Raw genomic sequence first — 20446 nt, 5'->3', positions numbered from 1 at the left:
GAGGAAGAAAACGGGATGAAGACGAGGAAAAGAAAAAGAATATGTGTGTTGCAATATTCATGAAATGTATGATAGTTCATAAACTTGCAATAAAATATCTACTAGCACCATTTGGGGAGAAAAGTAGAACAATCATCTTCAAATAGAATGACTATCATACAAAGTACAAGAACTGTATACACACCACTTACTGCCAGTTACCTGACATGCTCATCCATCCAACAAATTATACAAACATTCACTTTCATGACAGCTACATATTTCCCATTATAACAAGCAAGACTTCACAGAGAATTTGATAAATCTTTCTATGATGTTTGCTTGTTTTGTTTCAAGGAAATTGCGACATTTTATGGTCATTTCAGCACCAGTAAACAAGGAAGGTGATGTTTGTCGAAAGATTTGGATCAAGCTAAACAGCATCAAAGAAAATAAAAAAAGTAAGACAAAGGTGAGGAATTCAACTAAGAGTAAAAGTAGATTGAAGAGCAATAAACACATGTAGCTAGTTTGAAATCCCATTAAAATCTCACATTGACACTGCTGCAAGATCACTCTAAAAAAGGGACACACTCAACTGATTACATATAAAACTTTATATTAAAGAACCTAACAATGACAAAATAGAGATATAAAATTCTCTCACTTTCAGCATATGACCAAAGAAAATACTTATCAATAGACAAGTATCTAGAGAGTAGCAAGCAATATTTAAATCAAATGAATGCTGCAGGGCTGCCAAGTGTCCCACATTTGGGACCCCTTTCCCACATGTCACATTTCAGGTGGGAGTTTTAGTTTTGGATAACTTGTGTACTTTTTATCAGTACGGAAGCATTTGTTTTCTATCCACCATAACTCTAGGTAATCACATCTAGTGGCAATATGCCCTGCGCATAATGTTCTATCGAGTTTCGTTTACAATTTCATTTCTTTGATTTTGAAGAGAACATTGAGCCCTTTGTGACTAATCACGGTCATCTATCAAAAGGCCTAAGTGACCATTGGATTCGTGTTCCAAACCACCAGTTCATGTGTTTTTTTTCGTTAGGAGTATACCGACAAATGGCCTTGCATCATTGCCGTAAGGACGAATGATAAACTTGCTAGATGCACCAAATGCAATTGTGATTTTGTTTTCCATGGCGGGTGACAATTGTGTACGGCACATTTCTGGAAACAAGCATTTTTAAAATGCAGCCACGGCGTCAAAATCCATATTTAAAGTCTTAGTAATCGTTCGAATGATGATGCATTCACCAAAGCAGAAATCTTGTTCTCCAGATTTTTAGTTGAACATAACATTCCACTTTCTTCTTCTGACCATGCCGGCAAGCTTTTTAGGGCTATGTTTTTACAGCCGAGAGTTTCATCAGCTGATATTATTAACAAATATGGTTGAGCTTGGACAAAAGCGACTGCTGCAGTGAGGGAGACGGCGGCACCTGAGACTGTTGATGTTATGAAAACATAAATCTTTCAGCATTGCAACAGATGCAAGCAATGACAAAAATGAAAACTTGTTTTCCGTTGTTGTGTTGTTATAGAGAGGATGCTATCAGGAAACAAATTCTGTCACTCTTGGAAATCAAATGAAAGTCCGCGGGAGAAAATATTTCCACTGCTTCACTTGATAATCTGAAGTCGACTATGTGGTCTAGTGGTATGACACTCGCTTTCGGATCGGAAAGTCCTGGGTTCGAGCCTCACTCAGCGCATAGTTGAGTCCTTGGAAAAGACTCTTTACTCACATTCTCTCACTGTACTCAGGTGTAAAATGAGTACCTACCCGTTAACAGCGTTGTCTCTGTCTGAAAAAATTGTAACATCACCTAACAGGCGTCATGTCCCATCCTAAATGTTAAATGTTGCTGTTGACCAGGGACCCCTTGTAAAACGCTTTGAGCACATTTAGTGGATATTGCGCTATATAAAAGCTCATTTTAAAAAACATTTCTTTAAAGTCAAAAGGTGTCCCCTCTGAAAACTGCAAGGCCTTAACAACTGATAACATTAATGAAATGATCGGAAAAAACCCCTGACTCTATGACCACGAGAATGATTTCACATTTCATTCTAGCATAATTCTGGCTTTGGTTCCATCAGGGTTCTTGTGTTCTGTACCATGGACTAGATCGTACTCTCTTCTAAGATAGGCAAACAAGAGATCTGTGAGGAGGAATATCTGAAACAGAATAGAAAAGAGAGAAAGAAAGAGATTTGAAAATGATTAATATAATAATAAATTGCCCCCCCCCCCTCTCTCTCTCTCTCTCTCTCTCTCTCTCAATCTCTCTCTCTCAATCTTTCTCTCTCTCTCTCTCTCTCTCTCTCTCTCTCTCTCTCTCTCTCTCTCAAGTAGATTTTTTTGTGTGTTTCTGTTGTAGAAAACAATCTTTAAACTTTCAATCATAGATAATTAAAAAAAACACACAAGAAAAAAAAAAAAAATAAATAAAAATAATGAAGAGAATAAACTTAAATTAATTTCAACTTTGACATATAAAACTTAAATGATTGTGTTGTCTGGCCAAGCTATACTTCCCATAGTTAATACAGCATCTTTCAATTCGAAAAAAAAATTTCTTACAAATTTAAAAAGGAAAAAAAAACAACAACAAAAAAACAGAAAACCTACAAAGATTTCCACTAACCTGTGCTGTAGAGTACGTGAGGGTAATGGCAAAGTAAAAATTAGCATTTGCACTTCCTGCATAGATCCAGAGGTGATAGAAAATGGGAGCCAAAACAAGGCAGCAAATGTACATGCCACCAACAACTAGAGTGTTACGTAGATCTGTAAAAAAAATTTTTTTTAATAGAACATATAAATGAAAATATTAAGCCATATTTGTAATAAATGCATGAATTCAAATGATAAAAAAGAGCCTTATGTGCGACCTTGGGTAACGTCACCCCTGAATAAGGATATTGACAGATGGTCCTATATTTTTTGCTATATATAATTATTAATAAAACCCCTAAAATAGCAACATACATTTTTGGTACAACCCCTGTTTAACGACATTGATATAGCAATAATCGGCAGTTGACACTGACACTTGACACAAAAAATCTAGCCAAAAACGCAACCTCATTTCCGACCAATGTCATCTCATCATCTGAGCAAATAAAAACTTTTCCTTTCCGACTTATGATATTGTGCTACTGATGAAAACCAGTTTTGTCATTGGTTATTCAGGAGTATTTTTGCGAATAGTGTTACGAAAATGAACTTTTCTCACAGCCTCAAATGCACTGACTTCTGGCTTCATCATCTGGACAGGCCTGCATCTGCCTCCTGAAAAAATTGCTGAAAATCCGCGAGACGTTTGGGTCCAGGTCCAGTGCAGAGCCCTGGTAGTGGGTCGGGGGACAACGTCCCTCTGAAGCCGAAGCTTTTTCAATATAACATGAGCAAAGATCCCCGTTTCCCAGAATATTTTCTTAGAATTCTATCAATTCAAAAGGCTGTGAAACAAAATGAAAGATTCTAATTATTTTTTTTTTCCGGCGGAGCAAAATTGCCGGAAATGACGGCAAATTTACAGGCCTGTAAGAAATGGTTGGCTCAATAGATTTAAACAGCAGATGGCATTGTCTTAAAAATATGGATCTGAAAAAATGTATAGGAGACAGTGCCAGACGATTTTTCAGATTTTAAATCTTTTACCAGTGCCTGCTTCTTAATTTATCACTTTCAGATTGTCTTTAAAGTACAGTAGCCTGTGACGAGTCTGCTGAACACTGTTTACAATCAACATAATGACAAAAGACATCGGAGAGTGAAAGTGTAACTTAAACTTGAGCTTTTATATAGCGCAATAACCACTAAATGTGCTCAAGGCCCTGACCAAAAGCAACACCTAACATGAAGAACAGGACATCAGTTTACATCATTTTACACCTGAGTACGGTGAGAGAATGTGAGTAAAGAGCCTTTTCCAAGGACTCAACTATGCACCAAGGGAGGCTTGAACCCAGGACCTTCCGATACAAAAACGAGTGTCATACCACAAGACCACAGAGCAGCACAAAAAACGTGAGCATTTTTATAGCACAAAATCCACTAAATGTGCTCAAAGCGCTTTACAGGGGTTCCCTTGCCAACATGTAGGATGAGATGTGACGCCAATTAGGCGGGTCCCAAATCGCGGTGTGATTAGAGAATGTATAGTAATTAACTAACGTAGACAATGAATCATACATTATAGCCATTTGAATTGGCCCTTTACTCGTCATTTTTGATCTTGAAAAATACTTACAAGAGAAAGTGTGTCTCCACAAAGGAAGTAAGGAAAGATAAAGTGCTGCGTCTGCATAGCTTGGATATGACTTGAATATTGATGTCAAGAAAATGAGAATATACATGAGGAAAAATGGCCGTTCACTGAAAGTGAAAGTATAAAGATGAAGTCAAAATCACTTTCAATGTTGAAACAACAATAAATAATTAATCTCAAAATAGTCTTAAAAAATGTATTTTCACTTGAATTGAAAATATCAGATTAAAAAAAGAAAACATTAAAAAGAATTCTGTATTTAGAAATAAGAGTAGGTGTTGTTTGTTTCTCAAACTGATGACCAAGGTTTGGCCACCAGCTTTATCAAGGGCTTTTGAGAAGTTCAAAAGAGTGCAACCGTTGAGTTTGTTCACCTCCGTCAGTTGTACGGTCATGGAATATGGCAAGCCCTATTATCATTATGTGCACATAACATGTTGTGCCTCAACTGCACATGCCCTAATCTTAATAATAAAGATGCTCAGCAAATAATCACAACAATTATAAAAATGATTCCATAAAATATATGAAAATGACTTTCATACATCCATCTAATTCGAGCCTTTTGGTTTATACTTATACAGCCACCAATTGAAAAAAGTCAAAGATTTGTATTCAGAAAAAGTTTAAAAAAAAAAATGAAAATTCAAATTTTAATAATTTCATTTTTCTCTAAAGTAAAAAAACTAGTCATTCAGAGCCATTAGGCCCATGAAGCATAAAGCCAGAGTTTATCTCAGTTTCTATCAGGGCTGGCGGAGTCGGTTATTTTAAAACCGACTCCGACTCTCACTCCAGCCTTGAAACCGATTCCAACTCCCGACTCCGACTCCTCAAGCATAGTATTAATAGGTAATAATATGCAACCAACACTCGCAGCTACTTTTAGCTTTTCCCCAGTATATGTATTATAACAATACAGTTGTGGCAGATACTAATCTGGTTTTATGAAAAATAACATGAATCTAATGACATTTGGTTCTAGGTGATTTGATTCAGCTACCGGCTGGTATGTCAAATTTATGTATAATATGTATATTTACTATTTACCGTACAGCGCGATAAAATGATCTTAATGACCATTATATATAAAATATTGCATACTGCTAACATCATTAAAATTGTTTAAGATTTCCATCCACTACCTTTCAAATGAATTTCTTGATTTTGATCCGATACAGAAATCTTAAATTTAAAACAATGCAAGTATTCCTCATAACCATCCCCAACTCTAGTCAGGTACGGGGTGATTGGCATTGATGCCAACTTAAATGTACAGCACGAGACCATGAAGGTTGGGTAGGAAAGGGGGTTTTGGAAGCAAAGTTCACCTTTAGCTAATACCAATGTAATTTTTTTCAAATTCTATAGGCCTGGATACTATCTATATCTAGTATCTAAAATATTACACATTGAATGATATAAAAATGCAATGTCTGAAAGTGGTAAGGAGTCGGAGTCGGGACTTCTAAAACTGACTCCGACTCCACCCTCAAACAACCGACTCCTACTCCGACTCGCCAGCCCTGGTTTCTATTGCGTGAAGCTGGCAATCGCAACTGCTTGCTACCCTTTGGATAGGCTGCCAGTATATCGCAAAGTACTTTTTCCCAGGTCTAATATACCAAGCTACCCAATTACTGCTGGGTGGACAGAGAGGGAGGGGAGTCAGAAAAAAAATTTCTACTTAGGATCAATCTCAGTCCCTTTGTGTGTGAAGTAAGTGATCTACTAATTGAGCTGTCATGACTCCTATTTTCTTTAAACAAGGCAATAATCCAGTGAAAGTAAAGGCGAAGCCATACCTGAACTTGATAGCCAGTGGGAATGTATAAATGACAGCATTGAGTTGAAAGATGCAAACGAAAAAGGTACGGAAATGGTCAAACATTTCTGTGAAGAAATACCAGAAAACTCCTGTGTTGGGCGTGAGATCAGGGACAGCCAGTCTGAAGGAAGACACAGCACATGTAAATTGAATATTTTTTTGATTGTATATTTATTTATTCTTTCAAACTGTGATATTCCCTACAAATAGGATTAGTCTTTGAATAAACAGACATGCACAGAATTTAGAGTAAATATTTTAGTTATTTCTTAATTTAGTTTTAATATGACAACACCCTCAAAAACTTTTTTTTTTTTTTTTAGTTTAATGCGTGAACAAACACCATGGCAGTTGACCAGGTGGTGAACCAACACACCAACAGATTATGCCTCACTTCACTATTGACCTGCTGTTGACATCTTTGATAGCTGACCTCATGCACAAATAAGAAATTAATGAATCCACCTCCTACTTCAAACAAGTGGTTGACTGGTGAGCAAATGCTTCCACCTTAGCTAGCTTTTTGTCTTGCTTTGCCTCACCTAAGGAACAGGCCTTGACCACAATTATTAAGAACTGAGAGAAAATTGAATAGCATGGGTTTGAACCACAGAGAAAAAAGCAGTGACTACCCACGAATGCTGATACTGATGCGGCTGCGCAAACATAATTCATGCAGAGTCGAGCAATCAACACACTGACTTCGTGGCCCATCATTATAGATCTGGCAAAGATAATACAGTGGAACCTCCCGATTACGACACCTCCGAATAACGACAACCTCCTGAGAACAACATTGACCCGTGGTCCCGATTTTTTTTCTATTTAAGATCAGTAAAAATAACCTCCAAATAACGACGCACTTTTTGATAAAGCCTCCGAATAACGACATCATTTTGGCTATTTTCGGCAGTTTTCGTAGATATCTGATACTAAAAATACCGAGTATGAGTACTCAAAAGTTTATAAAAACGATTCCTGCTTGAACCAATGAGAACGCAGCTTTTTTTGACGAATCTTGGCTGATATGCATTAATAAAAACCAAGGTATAAATGTAAGTGTAAGCAAGTAAACACAAAATCTTGGAAAATGTGATATTATGTGGTGATAGAAGTAGTAGTAGTAGTAGTAGTAGTAGTAGTAGTAGTAGAAGTAGTAATAATAATGATAATAATAATAGTAGTAGTAGTGGTATAGTAGTAGTAGTAGTAGTAGTAGTAGTAGTAGTAGTAGTAGTAGTAGTAGTAGTAGTAGTGTTTTTGTGGGAGGAGGAGGAGGAATTTTGTTTGTTTTAAAGGGTTTTACAGCGCCTGTGACACATCTATGTGCCAGCAAAAAGGAAGAAAATTGGACAGTAAAAACATTCTAGATTTACAATTGAAATGACATAAGAAAAGGTAAGACAAAGGGGAATGGTTTAAATAGGGAAAAGATGTAGATTCCAGGAGCACACTATCAGTTTACTCAGTTCAGATCACCTAAAATACTCATCCAGACACACGCACAAGAACCCTCTAAGAGGAATACACTACAATGTTTTTTTGTTTTGTCAATGTTAATAAAAACTGGTCCCGCGGGCCTTACCACGCCCACTTTGTCCGCCATCTTGGAAACCTCTAAATAACGACACCTCCGGATAACGACATAAAAACTCGGTCCCGTGGCATGTCGTTATCGGGAGGTTCCACTGTAGTAGATAACCTCGGAATGACGAGTTGCATATACACATTCAAAGCTCTATAGCTCCTAACATAATTTCTTGTTACATTAGTTATATTGCAATTATCAAACCTGTGCCAAAAAAAAAGAAATTTAAATGCATTTTAAAGTCAAAAGAACATCAAATCAAATAAAAAAAACATATGTACGTTCGAAATATGAAATAAAAGAAAATAAATAGTTTTAAAAATACAGCTGCTTACATAAATCCATATGTTGAAAACAGGAAATCAAAACTTCCTTCCATCATGAAGGATGATCCAATGAGAAGACCACAAAGCATGGCAAATAGGCTGCAAGTTTCAAAGTAGCTAGAAATTGCTTGTTTGTTGGAATATGATCCAGCTGATGGGTTGGACAGCTGAAATGTTGGAATATCATAGAACTAAAAAAAAAAGCTTCAGTGATTGGTGATATTTTGAAGGACATAAATATGAGATTAAGATGAGAGAAGATAGATGGAAATGGTTTGGACATGTTAAGAGGGAGCATGTGGGAAAGAAAGTATTGTACAATTAGCAGGTAAGAGAAAAAAGGGATGCCGAAAGACTAAATGGTTCGATAGGGTAAAGGACAACATGAAAAAACTGGGCCTGGAGAAAGATGATTATGGCAACCCTGCAAAATGCGGGATAAGATGAAAGAAGAACAAGGAGAAAAATGAGATACCAGAAAATGATAAAATGATGAACATGATAATCTATTGATCAGTGCTAATGGTGACAAAAAATGGAAAAGGGGGAAAAATTCATTTAAGCCGCAGTTTCACTGCATTAACCCCCACTTTTAGAGCAAATGAGATAAAATATTATCATTGATACTCTAGATAACTTGTGGAGAGTGGGAAACTGCACTTCTTTGTCCCTCCACACATCAAGTCCCTCACTGCTAGTACATCTGAAAGGGGAAATGTAATTCTTTAAAAGGAGGAAATTCCTCCTCTAACTCCAAAATTGCTGATCTCTGCGGATCCGAGGAAAAGCCATCAGCACTGATTTATTTTCATGATCATTATATAATGTATCCATGGGTGAAAGTTACTCAATGATATTAATCCTGCAAAGGCAGGTGCTCAGAAAAAAAAATCCTGCAACTACCAATAAGAGGAAAAAACAGAAGTGCGGTTAATTATATTATTATACAGTTGCCGGTTTTTTTCATTTTCGAATTCCGGCCAGACAAAAAAAACCGGCGAGACCTCTTTTTCAAAAATAAAAATCCGGCCATGCCGGATTTTTCCGGCGAACTTTCACCCATGAATGTATCTGTTAATAAAATGACAGAAAGTTAATAAAAGTAACTCCTAATTGATTTTATTTTCTATAAACCTAACTCATTGCTGCTAAATAGTCATGGGAACACCCACCAATAAACTATTAGTAGGCCTTCAATATCATAAGGCCCATAGATATATCCTAGCTTCTGAAGTTTAAAACGGGAAACAAATTTTGTTTGCTACTCTTTGCCTAGCAAGTTGGTGGTTTACAATGAACTTTCTACCAGATCTAACACATCCAATAAGAGCTGGTTGGACAAGTGGTCAAGAAAATGAGTGATACTGGTCCCTTCCCGTGTGAAGTGAGTGCTCTACCACTGAACAATTATTATCCCCACCCCAAGTGTTTAAAGCAATTCTTAAAAGCGTTGAGACCTTCAGAAAGAGGACATATCTATATCTGTAGCATGGAATGATGACAAAATTCCTTGCAGTCTTGCTGAATTTTGGTTTAAACATAACATACATTTTGACAGATCATAGCTAAACTATGACTACGATAATAATACTTGATGAGAACAAGGAGAGAAGAGAGACAAAATTTAAAATCTCTATAAAGAAATAAACCCTGGATAGTGGCAGATAAGGACTCTGTAATTCAATTCCTTAAGTGATCCATTCAAGTCCACATGTCCAACCTGGGAGTTCTAATAGATCAATTGGTTGAGCACTCTTAGAGGCATCATTATCAATCAATCCCGAGTGTAGTTAAGATTTTTTTTTCTTATCCCCCTGTCCATCCAGCAATGATTAGGTAGCTGGGTCTTTTAGACCTGGAGGAAAGTGCTTTGTAACAGACTAGTTTCATATCCAAGCAGAAACAGAAAATGTCTTGACCTACATGTTACGTGTTGGGATCCTTTGAAAAGCGCTTTGAGAACATTTAGTGGATATTGCGAGATATACAAGCTCTAGTTTTTTGGGTTTTTATTTATTTTTTTTTTTTTTTAACTCTGGCTACAAGGGTTTTATAGTCACTTAAAACTCTGATAGACTACATTTCCAGATACATTTGAATTGGTAGCCAGGTCTATGACTCAATGGATGGTAATTATAAATAGCATCAGAGAGATGTAAAAAAAAAAGTTACTATCCATTTCAATCAACAATCACAGACGGAAATCGACTTGAAGGACTATATATATATCTGTTAAAAACTATAAATATCAATGCTTTATCAATTGTAATACTAACTATGCTACTCTCTCTCCATTTATTTTTGGAATTATAAATCAGATCAGCAATATGCAATTAAGAAGAAAAAGAATTAAATACCTTATAGAAATGGATGGCCGCAGGCACAATGAGAACAAATGGATAAAAAGATTGGTAGGTAGACACAGCCAGGAAAAATGTGCATAAGAGACGGTTCTCTGTCAGAGAGATGAAATAAAAATTGGATAATATTAAAATCATTATTCACTTAACACGTGAAGAGTAACTTAATGTAAACAAGGGCAGACTCGCTTGCCTTCTTGGAAATTTTGAAAGACAATTTAGTTCACAACAAAACAGAATAAGACTTACAAAAACTAAATTTATAAATTCGAAATTTGCCTTCAGCAAAATTACAATGTAATAAATAAATGTGCTTTGGCACCAAACAAGATATATTGAGTCACACTATATTTTAAGATTAATTCTTTTTTTAAATGTAAATTATAACTCTATTTGAATCTACTGGGTTTTTTTTACTGCCGATCTGATGTTAAAAATCTGTTTCAGTACCTAGTTTAAGAAGTTATAGTTATATCCATTTACAAAAGTATAATTATTTAAACTAAATTTTATGATTTAGAATTAAAATTCCATTTTCAGCAATTGCTCCATCTTGACATAATTCCGGATTGGGTCAGTCAGTAACAAATTCAAATATATTCATTTACCTATGATGTATTGAAGCTATTTGCCCAATATCATGAATGTATCGGGGTTTTTTTCTAAATGACAAACAGAAGATAAACATTACAACCAACTAGACTATCATGAAAAATTTATCCCAACAAATTGAGTAAATTACATACCTTGAAGTAAGAAATAGAATGTCATGATTGTTGTAAGGTTTGTAATAGCAGCAGTCGACATGGATAAGGATGTCATTATACTGAAAGGACTGAAGGCATGAACAGCCACAGTAATTGTCGGCAGCCATGCAAGTTTTTCCCCATCAAGATATATTGACGTGGCCTGGTCAGAATAAGATTTTATCTCCTGCATCTGTCTTTTAATCTATGTAAAAAAACAAACAACAAATCACAAATAAATTTGTTTAATGAATAAATGTAATTAAAGTGAATCAATCCAAAACATAATATACAAGAATCAACAGAAATTTAAATGAATGGAAAAGTGTACGTAAACTAGGTAATTTGATAAACTAAAATGAAGACATCAGAAAACGAATTGTCAATCTTTCCATCAAAAAGCTATCATTGAACCAAAATTAACTAAAAAACTGCTGCCCTTTATTCAACCTGCCTTTCATCTCTAAAATTTTGGCAATTTTGATATATATGGGGCAAAGCATTATAAAAATTCCAAATTATCATTATTATTGATCATCTAAAGCTGACCTCTGAAAGTTGATCTTCTCAATTGACATTGATTTTGTTTCAACAAAATATCGATTCAAACTTTTTAAAAATCAATCACCACAAGCTCTATATAAAGGCAGGCTTTTTCTTATTTTGTGTACTCCCTGGTGCAATCATATGTACAAAAATAAAGACAGTGCAAAAAGCGGCAGAGCTTTCATTTTACAGAGGAATGCTGAAGAAACAGTGAAAAGGTCTAGAGGAATGGATAGAATACAAAATCTAGACAGATTGCCAATATTGATATGAAAACTGGAAATGTTTGCTTAGAGATCAACCAAAGATAAAGAATGGTAGAAAGATACGATCTCCAAAAACATTTCTTAATTTTGTTTAATTTTGATGACAGTGATGATGATGATGATGATGATGATGATGATGATGATGATGATGATGATGATGATGATGATAATGATAATAATAATAATAATGTCCTTACCAAATGCCGAGTGAATGCAGCTGCCACTTTGTACAGAAAAATAAATGTCAAAATTTCAACAAACTGTGGAAAAAAATATGTAAAGATGCTGCTTAGTAAATAACAATATAGAGGCCAAGATACTTGATCAAAGTTGAAAATAACTATAAATGAGTCCTGAACATGAAAATTAAAAGTTTAGGGTGGGGAAATGTGAAAAATAAATAAATATATATATTTTTATATACATTCTTTTAGCCCTGTTATTTCATCACTCACCATAAAGAATCCTCTCTCTTTAAATGGGAAAATCTTGGCAACTTTCAGCAATCGAAGAGCAAGGGGGGTCTGGAAAACAAAAGAACATATCTTATTATAAATTGGTGAATTGGATTTTTTGTAACACTAAGGTTCCGAAACCACTGGACCAATCGTCACCACATGTTGCATGGTGTTAACAATTGACAATGAAGATGATTTGCGTGTATAATGAGATTGATTAGACATGTTTTGTCAAATCCCACCGAAACCAGACGCCATCATTTTTAGCATTTGGGTTGTGTGTCAATCTTCCAGTTAGCGAGTATACCAATGAGGTGGGAGTACTTGCAGTAAATCGATACCAGTTAGTGGCCCTCTCATTATTTTGAACACAATCAATTTCTTAACATTTATATGATCATCTGTTCTTAAGATTGGGAAAAAATTTGACAATAATTGAGCGAAATATATAAGATATTAAATGCAGTAAATATTTCATTCCGTGCCAAATTAAAAAGCTCTTAGGATTTCTCTTAGGAAGCTGAAAAATGAATTATTTATTAAAACAATAGAAATTGAGTTCAAATTTTATCCAACACTTGAATCATAAATTTGAGTTCATTGGACGGAGAGCTATGCTAGTAATCTATATATATATATATATATATGAAATCTTTCAAAAAATGTTATCATGGCCATGTCTTAGTATTGATATCATGATGAAAAATCATTTTAAAAATAACAAATCGTTAATTGAAAATTGCAAGCAACCCTGTATTAAATATTGTGTGAAAATATTTGTCTAATTATTAATGTAGCAAAAGAAAATAGTAATTTTTTCCCCTTTGAATAAACATAAAACAGAGGCACATCATTATTATCCTACCTCATGAAAAACATCTCCTGAATATGGTGAAATGAACTGCTCTTGAAGTGATAAGCCCTCTTCCACTGAAATCATGGAGGTGGAAGTGGGGGGGGGGGGGGGGGGGGGGAACAAAACAAAAATATGTAACACTTCACTATTGGGTTGTTTTTTTAGGGATTTTTTTTACCATCAGAAACTTGTTCAAATACTAAATTACTCTCTTATTTATCAAACAGAAATTCTTTTTTCAATCATCAAAAATGCTTGACTGTTAAATCTTAATTTGAAGGATGTTTATTGTAGTATGTTTGTAAGGTATTAGGGGTTCCAATAGATCAGTTGGTAGAGCACTCGATTCACAAGAGAAGGGGCCACGATCAATCCTGGGTGCAGTCGAGATTTTTTTCTGACCCTAATGTCCACCCACCTGGGTCTTTCAGATCTGGCAGAAAGTACTTTGGGATAGATGAGCATTCTATTCAAAGGGTAGCAGGCAATTTGATCGCTATTGTCCATTTCACACTATAGAAACTCAAGCTCCATGGGCTAATGGCTCTGAAGGACCACTTTTTTTAAAAAGGTATTATTAAATAAATGACAGCTTAGTGGTAGAGTACATGCCTCACAAGGAAGGACTGGTATCAACCCTGGGTGAAGTTTATATTTTTTCTGATCCCCCTGAAACCCAGCAGTAATTAAGAAATTATCTGTCAGAGTGGCGTGTTATTAAAAGAGTAGCAAACAATTGCTGTTATCCATCTAATGCTACAGAAAGCGGGATAAAATACGATTCAACAGGTCATATGACTGTAAGATGACTCATTTATTAAATACCTCATCTCTGAAGCCTAACCCAAAATCAAGGACATTCTTGATCAAAAAGCTAAACAAAAAAACTCTATTTTGTATCACTATAACTGTAGCCACTAAACCCCCCCCCAAAAAAAAAAAAAAAAAAAACTCGAGCTTTTATATAGCGCAACATCCACTTAGCATGCTCAAGTGCTTTACAAATGGCCCCTGACCAACAGTAACACGTAACATATAGAACGAGTCATGATGCCTGTTAGACAATATTACAATTATATTTTTTCAACAGAGACAACGCTGTTGACGGCCAGGTACTCATTTTACACCTGGTTATGGTGTGAGCATGTGAGTAAAGAGCCTTTAATCTATTGCTATTGTTATTATATATATTTTTGATACTTTGAATTATTATTTATTACTATATATTTCATTGGGGAAAAAAACAAATACAAAAAAACATTGGTATTTTTATTATTGTAATCTATTTTTAAATACTTAATTATTAACATCAGTAGTCATTAACCCCGTTTTTTTTTGTTTTTGTTTTTTTTTTTGGTGTTATTTTTGCTTTTTTTTTTTTTTGTTTTGTTGATTTTTAAAACACTTTTATCATTTTAAAAAAAAGTTCTGTGTATCTTCATTTTTTAAAATGATTTATTTGTTTATTTAGAATCCTTGTTAATTTCCACATTATGCAGAAGTAAAAAAGATGACTGTTCATCTAGCAAAATAGCCTTTATTTTTCCGCAAATATTGCGGGTTTTTCACCATTTAAATTTAACAATAATAATAATAATAATAATAATAATAATAATAATAATAATAATAATAATAATAATAATAATAATAATAATAATAATAATAATAATAATAATAATAATAATAATAATAATAATATTGTTGAGTATGTTGAGCGCTCTTCCATATCACGAGGAAGTGCTCAGAAGAAGAGCGCTTTGACTTTGGCTTTACAGTACAGGGGCATCAACAATTCAATTTGGTAAATAACAGTGGTAATATAATAATAATAATAATATAATAATAATAATAATAATAATAATAATAATAATAATAATAATAATAATAAATTAATAAATAATAATAATAACAGTCCTATCTAGCAGAAAAGGAAGAAGAAGAAGAAGAAGAAGAAGAAGAAGAAGAAGAAGAAGAAGAAGAAGAAGAAGAAGAAGAAGAAGAAGAAGAAGAAGAAGAAGAAAAAGAAGAAGAGGAGGAGGAGGAGGAGGAGGAGGAGAAGGAGGAGGATGAGGAGGAGACTGGCTGAGGACTGAACTGAGACTGGGACCGAGGAGGAAGGAGTGAAGGATTTGAAGTTAGTTAAATGAATGATAATGAAGTAATTTCCAGTTTCCAGTAAGCCGTGCCGTGTAAAGTAAGCAGGAGATAGAGATGAGTGATCAGTAGTAAGAGTCAAAAAATTACGATACCTCGTTCCCATGAAGTCAAGGGTGTCACCACTTCACATCTAGACTGGAACCATCCTGGCAAATATGTAAAAGTCAATCCAATACGGATTAAAATCCCAAACAGGGTCAAAACATAAATGCCAACCGCAGCCATGATTGCAGTTTGCAGACAACCGGCAACTGTCAACAATCAACACAGAGCCGTCAACTTCCGGGAAAACAACCAAAGTAGTGTTAACGTTTATAAAATTAGTTTAAGGCGTGTTCTTAAGCTATTTTACCAAGCAAAACCCCCTACCCCACATCCTTTCCTCACACAATATTATTTAGATTGCGATATCAAAAAAAGTTTTAAACCAAAACTATCAATGTAGTCCTCATACATATTATAATGACCTCACCTCATTCAGGGAATGCCGTCCGATGATAAAGAGTGAAGCGCTTTGAACACGTTTAGTGGATGTTGCCACTATATAAAAGCTCAAGTTTTTAAAAGTTGTTTTTTACATGTCTGATTGCCCACATTTTGACTGGCTTATCGTTGGAACATAGGTAAAACCAGAAGAAAGTATACTCCATGACCATAAGTGCGTTCCGTTATAAGAACTGCAAATACGTTTTCGAAGATACCAACCACTATCAATTTCAATGCAATGGGCTTTCAATTCCATGTTCCATCTCTATTTTAATATAGACTACTAGTCAAAATGAGCTCTACGATCCGAGGTCATGCGCCAGTATATATTTTTTTCACGCGACAAACTATCTTAAATTTCGTCTTAGACAAGAAAGCACATTTTTTTTTAAAGGGAATATTGAGTTGCTTAAGTATTACGATATGAACCTGAACCGGTCTACATTGTTTAAATTGATTTTCATTCAAGCCCATCTTTATCTAATTCTCAACGTTGTTTTCAAGTGAACATGATTAGAATTTAAAGAAGTCCAGTTTGATTGTTTTTCATATACGAAAAAAAAAATGATGACTTGATTGAAAATTGCTGTTTTTGTTTAATTTCTCGAGGATCTTACTGTATAATTCCTGGAATTGTTGTATCCTTCCATGTTGGTCAAGACCGACGTATGTGCGCTCTTATGTCAATAACAAATTTTAGTTATGGACAATATTTTCCATTGGTTTGAGAGCATTTCCTTTTCACCTATGAACCCACAATGATTTGATTCTTCAGACCCTCAGACCTGCGATACTCGTCGATCTCCTTGAATTCCTCTGTGTATTTCCGATAGGCCTATATTTTATGACGTAGACCAAAATGAACAACTATCGCCCAGAATTATTTTTTTTTTATATCATTGTTTTTCTTAAATTGGCTTCGGACAAATTGTGAATACTTGAACTTTTGATGGAATTTGTCTTCTTACAAATATCTATAATATATTTTTTATCCATGACACTATAATCAATAATAACAATTAAAATCTTTTTCATTACTTTAGAATGTTGTCATGAATAATGCTGTTAGATTATATTGGCTTAGTTTTATAGCTTATTTTCAAAATTTAATACTCGTATTTCATGGACAAAGAATTTCGGTCTGTTCTTTTATACGGTATGCAAATGTTAGAGAATCAATTTTAGTAAAAAATGTGCAAGAATCTGTCGATATCTTCTTCTTCTTCTTCTTCTTCTTCTTCTTCTTCTTCTTCTTCTTCTTCCTCCCCTCCATTCGCGAATGGTGGCTTTGGCTATAGGTAGAGGCTTTCATCTTTTTTTATGCGTCCAAAGTGTCTATCCAAAGACAAATAAAGGGTCCCGTGGACAAGAGGACATCGTTTATTCTGTAATAAGGAAGGATATCTTGTAGTATTGTCGCCCAGAAACATGGTCCATGGAGCCGACGTTTATCCAGTTTCCAAGATGTTAAATGAATTGTAAAAATGCTTTTCACCTTTTGGATTGGACGCTAGCCGGTCGCGGGGTACTTTCTGTCACGTCTAACAGGCTCAGCTACCCAAATTATTCAATGAGGACGGAGGGATCAGGTATGGAAAGGCTTCAATCGGACAAGGAATCGTAATTAGCTCCTCTACTTTTGAGTGAAGTGCTCGCTCGACAAACTCAGATAGAATAAGGTATGAGAAAATAAATATGGAAGTAAAAACGGCAGACCTTTTTTATTTTGTAATGCAAGACAACTGTTTTATTTTACAGATTGTGTTTTAAATATATAATTTTTCGTTCACATCTCCCTCCCTTAAATCTGTATGTTTATTTTCTTATATTTTATTTATTTCTCCAACGTTGTAGCGACATTTTAATCTAAGCTTTAAAGTTAACTTGTATCTCTTCTCATCAATCCATAGCTTGTCTCTTGTTCTGCTGGTTTACCACTGCTCGTTGGTTTCCCTCCTCGTGGGACTTAGAAAATATTTCGACCATTGACGCAAAACAAGCCTCGTCTGCGGCTAAGTTCTTCTACTGCGCATGCTCAGACGTATAAAATTGGGACTTTGTTTCAGGATCTCACCGGCAGCTCGACTAAAAGCAGAATTTTCTTTGTTGAATTTCTTGAAAAATGTCGAATTTGACCGATGACCAGTCTTCTCAGGCGTCCAGTGTAAGTCTAATTGTAATAAAGATCATTTTGAAGTGAGAATATATTTATTGTAGGTTTCTTGAGATGTTGTTTGCTTGTAATATAATCATCGTGAATAACCTCGTTTCTCAGGCTAAGTCCAAGATGGCTGTGAAAATTTTCTAAGTCCGCATTTTCCTTGACAGAATCAATGGCAGATAACCTCAAGTTGTTATTTGAATGCGCAGATACTCAAGTAAACACAGAGTTGTTGTCTCAATATGCTTTGTTTGAGTGTTAAATTAACAATTATCTGATTTTTAATATCTGGATGGGCCTTCGTTACTGAATTTTATCATTTTCTTTATGTTTCAGGTGGAGGACGGCTCCAACTCCAAGCCTGGTAAGTTTTTAAATGATCAATGAGGTGTGAAAGTTTGAAAAAAAGTAGAATTAGAATTTATTTCGAATTTTGAAAATTAAGGAATTTTACATTACAATTGAGAATCATAATGATCACTTCTCTGGCATTAGTAATTTATATAATTTAAATATAGGTAGAGGTCTTAGTCTTAGTTTAGTAGTTAGTAGTTTATAGATTTCTTTACTTTTCTTTTTCTTTTTTTTTTTTTTTTTGCGCGTTTACTTTGATTATAGACTGTTTACTTTGGTTACTTTTAGATTACTTTTATTTTTATTACTTTTAAAAAGATGCTTTTACTAGAGACTAGATAAAAGATAACCTAGAATCTAGCTATAACCAAGAACACTTTGTGATGACTTGATGACTTGTAGTTTCTTCTTTTACACTTTGTATTTTGAGGGGCGCCAATCAGTTTCTTCTTTTACACTTTGTATTTTGAGGGGCGCCAAGTTTTCTTCCAAAAGCCAAAAGTTTAAATTTATATTATTATTACTAGTCGATCCAGATCCACACGGTATTAATAATTTTTCTACATATAATATATCAGAATCAGTTGGTAGACATTAAAATGATTTTAAAAAGCAAACTTTCCCTCCTCATTTAACCCCCCCCCCCCTCTCTCTCTCTCTCTCTCTCTATCTCTCGCTCTCTCCCCCCTCTCTCATTTAGATTTCTTGCCTACAGTTTAAAAGATATGTGCCGAATGCTGAGAAAATCTATGTTGTATCACTCATTTCTCACCCCCATCAAAGTTGTTTAATTTATTACAAGACTGCATCTTTCTGGAATAAGTTGTGGTAATTATGGTGATTTAAAACTGGTTCGTTATCAAGCAAAATTGGGAAATATTTACCTTTAAAGCATTAATTCATTTGATATATATATATATATATATCGTATAAAATCCAAGTTTTTCATGGATGAATAAAGTTTATTACTATTACAAACTAAAAGTTAAAAGAATCAGTTTCAGGGTATCAGGGTCAAAGGGGTTCCTACTTTTCAGCTATTCACTGAATCATTTTGCATAATTGTTCTACATTCAGTGATTCCATATTCAAGGCAAAATTAATATTATGCGTTTCTATAGCTTTTATTTCTAAAGCAAAAACGCTTACTCTCTGTCGGAGCTTTAAACTTAATCATTAATAGGATTCAGTACTCTGATGTCACGCCGCCTGGCAACGGCAGCCATCTTGGTTCTAAACAAAGAAAATCATTACTTTTTATTCTTCATGCTGGCTAGAACTTTTCATTCCCTTTTCATATGCCTTGTGATCAGAATGTGTAAAAGTCAAAACATGATCAAATTTATGTGTTTGTTTTCCTCTGGAAACGCTTTTATGCTCGCCGGAGAAATATTTCATACGGGCGTCCGCCATTGTTCCGATAGTTTAGAGCCAGTGTTACTAAGTTACTATGCGTCATTAGGAAGGAAGTGACGTTACGACTGTTGAAGACTATTAAAAGAAAAATTTTTCATTTATTTTTATTTAATTCTTGTGTTTGGATATATAATATGTATCTCTATATTGTATTTTTTCATTTCTGGATTGTGGATTTATTAGTACATGTACTGTTCTTTATCATTTCTCTGGATTGCAATCTTACTTTTACACATTTTATATAGTTTCATTGGAGTACTTTTGGATTGTCTTAAGTTAAAATTATGCATGCAGCAAAGCAATGTCATAGTCAAATATGGTATGTTGATTCGACTTTTTTGTCTTCTTATTCCTCTGGAGCTTTTGAGGGTAGGATTAGGAACCTCTTGGTCAAGTGATAGTTGGCTAAGGACCACAGTAATTCAGGGGATTGTACTCAAATGCATATTTACCTGAGATGACATTGCAATTGTATCCTGGCAATCAATATTTTGTACACACAGCACACACAATTAAAAAAATTTTTTACTTATAACTTATATGTTTACTGGTCTTTAGTTAAAACATCAAGTTATTAAATCGATTACCATATTAGAAAGTCAAGAAAGATAATGT

At 34.5% G+C, this 20446-nt stretch overlaps 2 protein-coding genes across 2 annotated transcripts in view; one reads left to right on the top strand and one right to left on the bottom strand.

Annotated features, from left to right (window-relative positions):
- Positions 1–580: 580 nt before the first annotated feature.
- On the bottom strand, positions 581–15688 carry LOC144977344 (GPI-anchor transamidase component PIGU-like). The gene is made up of 11 exons (XM_078922437.1): positions 15507–15688; positions 13267–13331; positions 12399–12467; positions 12141–12203; positions 11132–11336; positions 10383–10480; positions 8035–8192; positions 6089–6232; positions 4266–4390; positions 2655–2797; positions 581–2185 (listed from the first exon to the last, which is right to left on the bottom strand). The coding sequence occupies exons 1-11, from the start codon at positions 15637–15639 to the stop codon at positions 2072–2074; spliced, it is 1317 nt and encodes a 438-aa protein (XP_078778563.1). The 5' UTR covers positions 15640–15688; the 3' UTR covers positions 581–2071.
- A 2229-nt stretch (positions 15689–17917) lies between these two features.
- The window catches only part of LOC144977343 (DNA topoisomerase I, mitochondrial-like), a 41495-nt gene continuing 38966 nt past the window's right edge, over positions 17918–20446 (top strand). The window contains exons 1-2 of the mRNA XM_078922435.1: positions 17918–18064; positions 18398–18425. Coding sequence (XP_078778561.1) covers positions 18023–18064; positions 18398–18425 — 70 coding nt within the window. The 5' untranslated portion in view covers positions 17918–18022. The remainder of the gene's footprint in view (positions 18065–18397; positions 18426–20446) is intronic.

This window comes from Berghia stephanieae, chromosome 7 (assembly GCF_034508935.2).
Source record: "Berghia stephanieae isolate SIO BIC M18660-M18661 chromosome 7, UCSD_Bste_1.3, whole genome shotgun sequence".
NCBI lineage: Eukaryota > Metazoa > Mollusca > Gastropoda > Nudibranchia > Aeolidiidae > Berghia > Berghia stephanieae.
The sequence above is the reverse complement of the archived record's forward strand: the minus strand, read 5'-3'. Positions and strand labels throughout refer to the sequence as shown.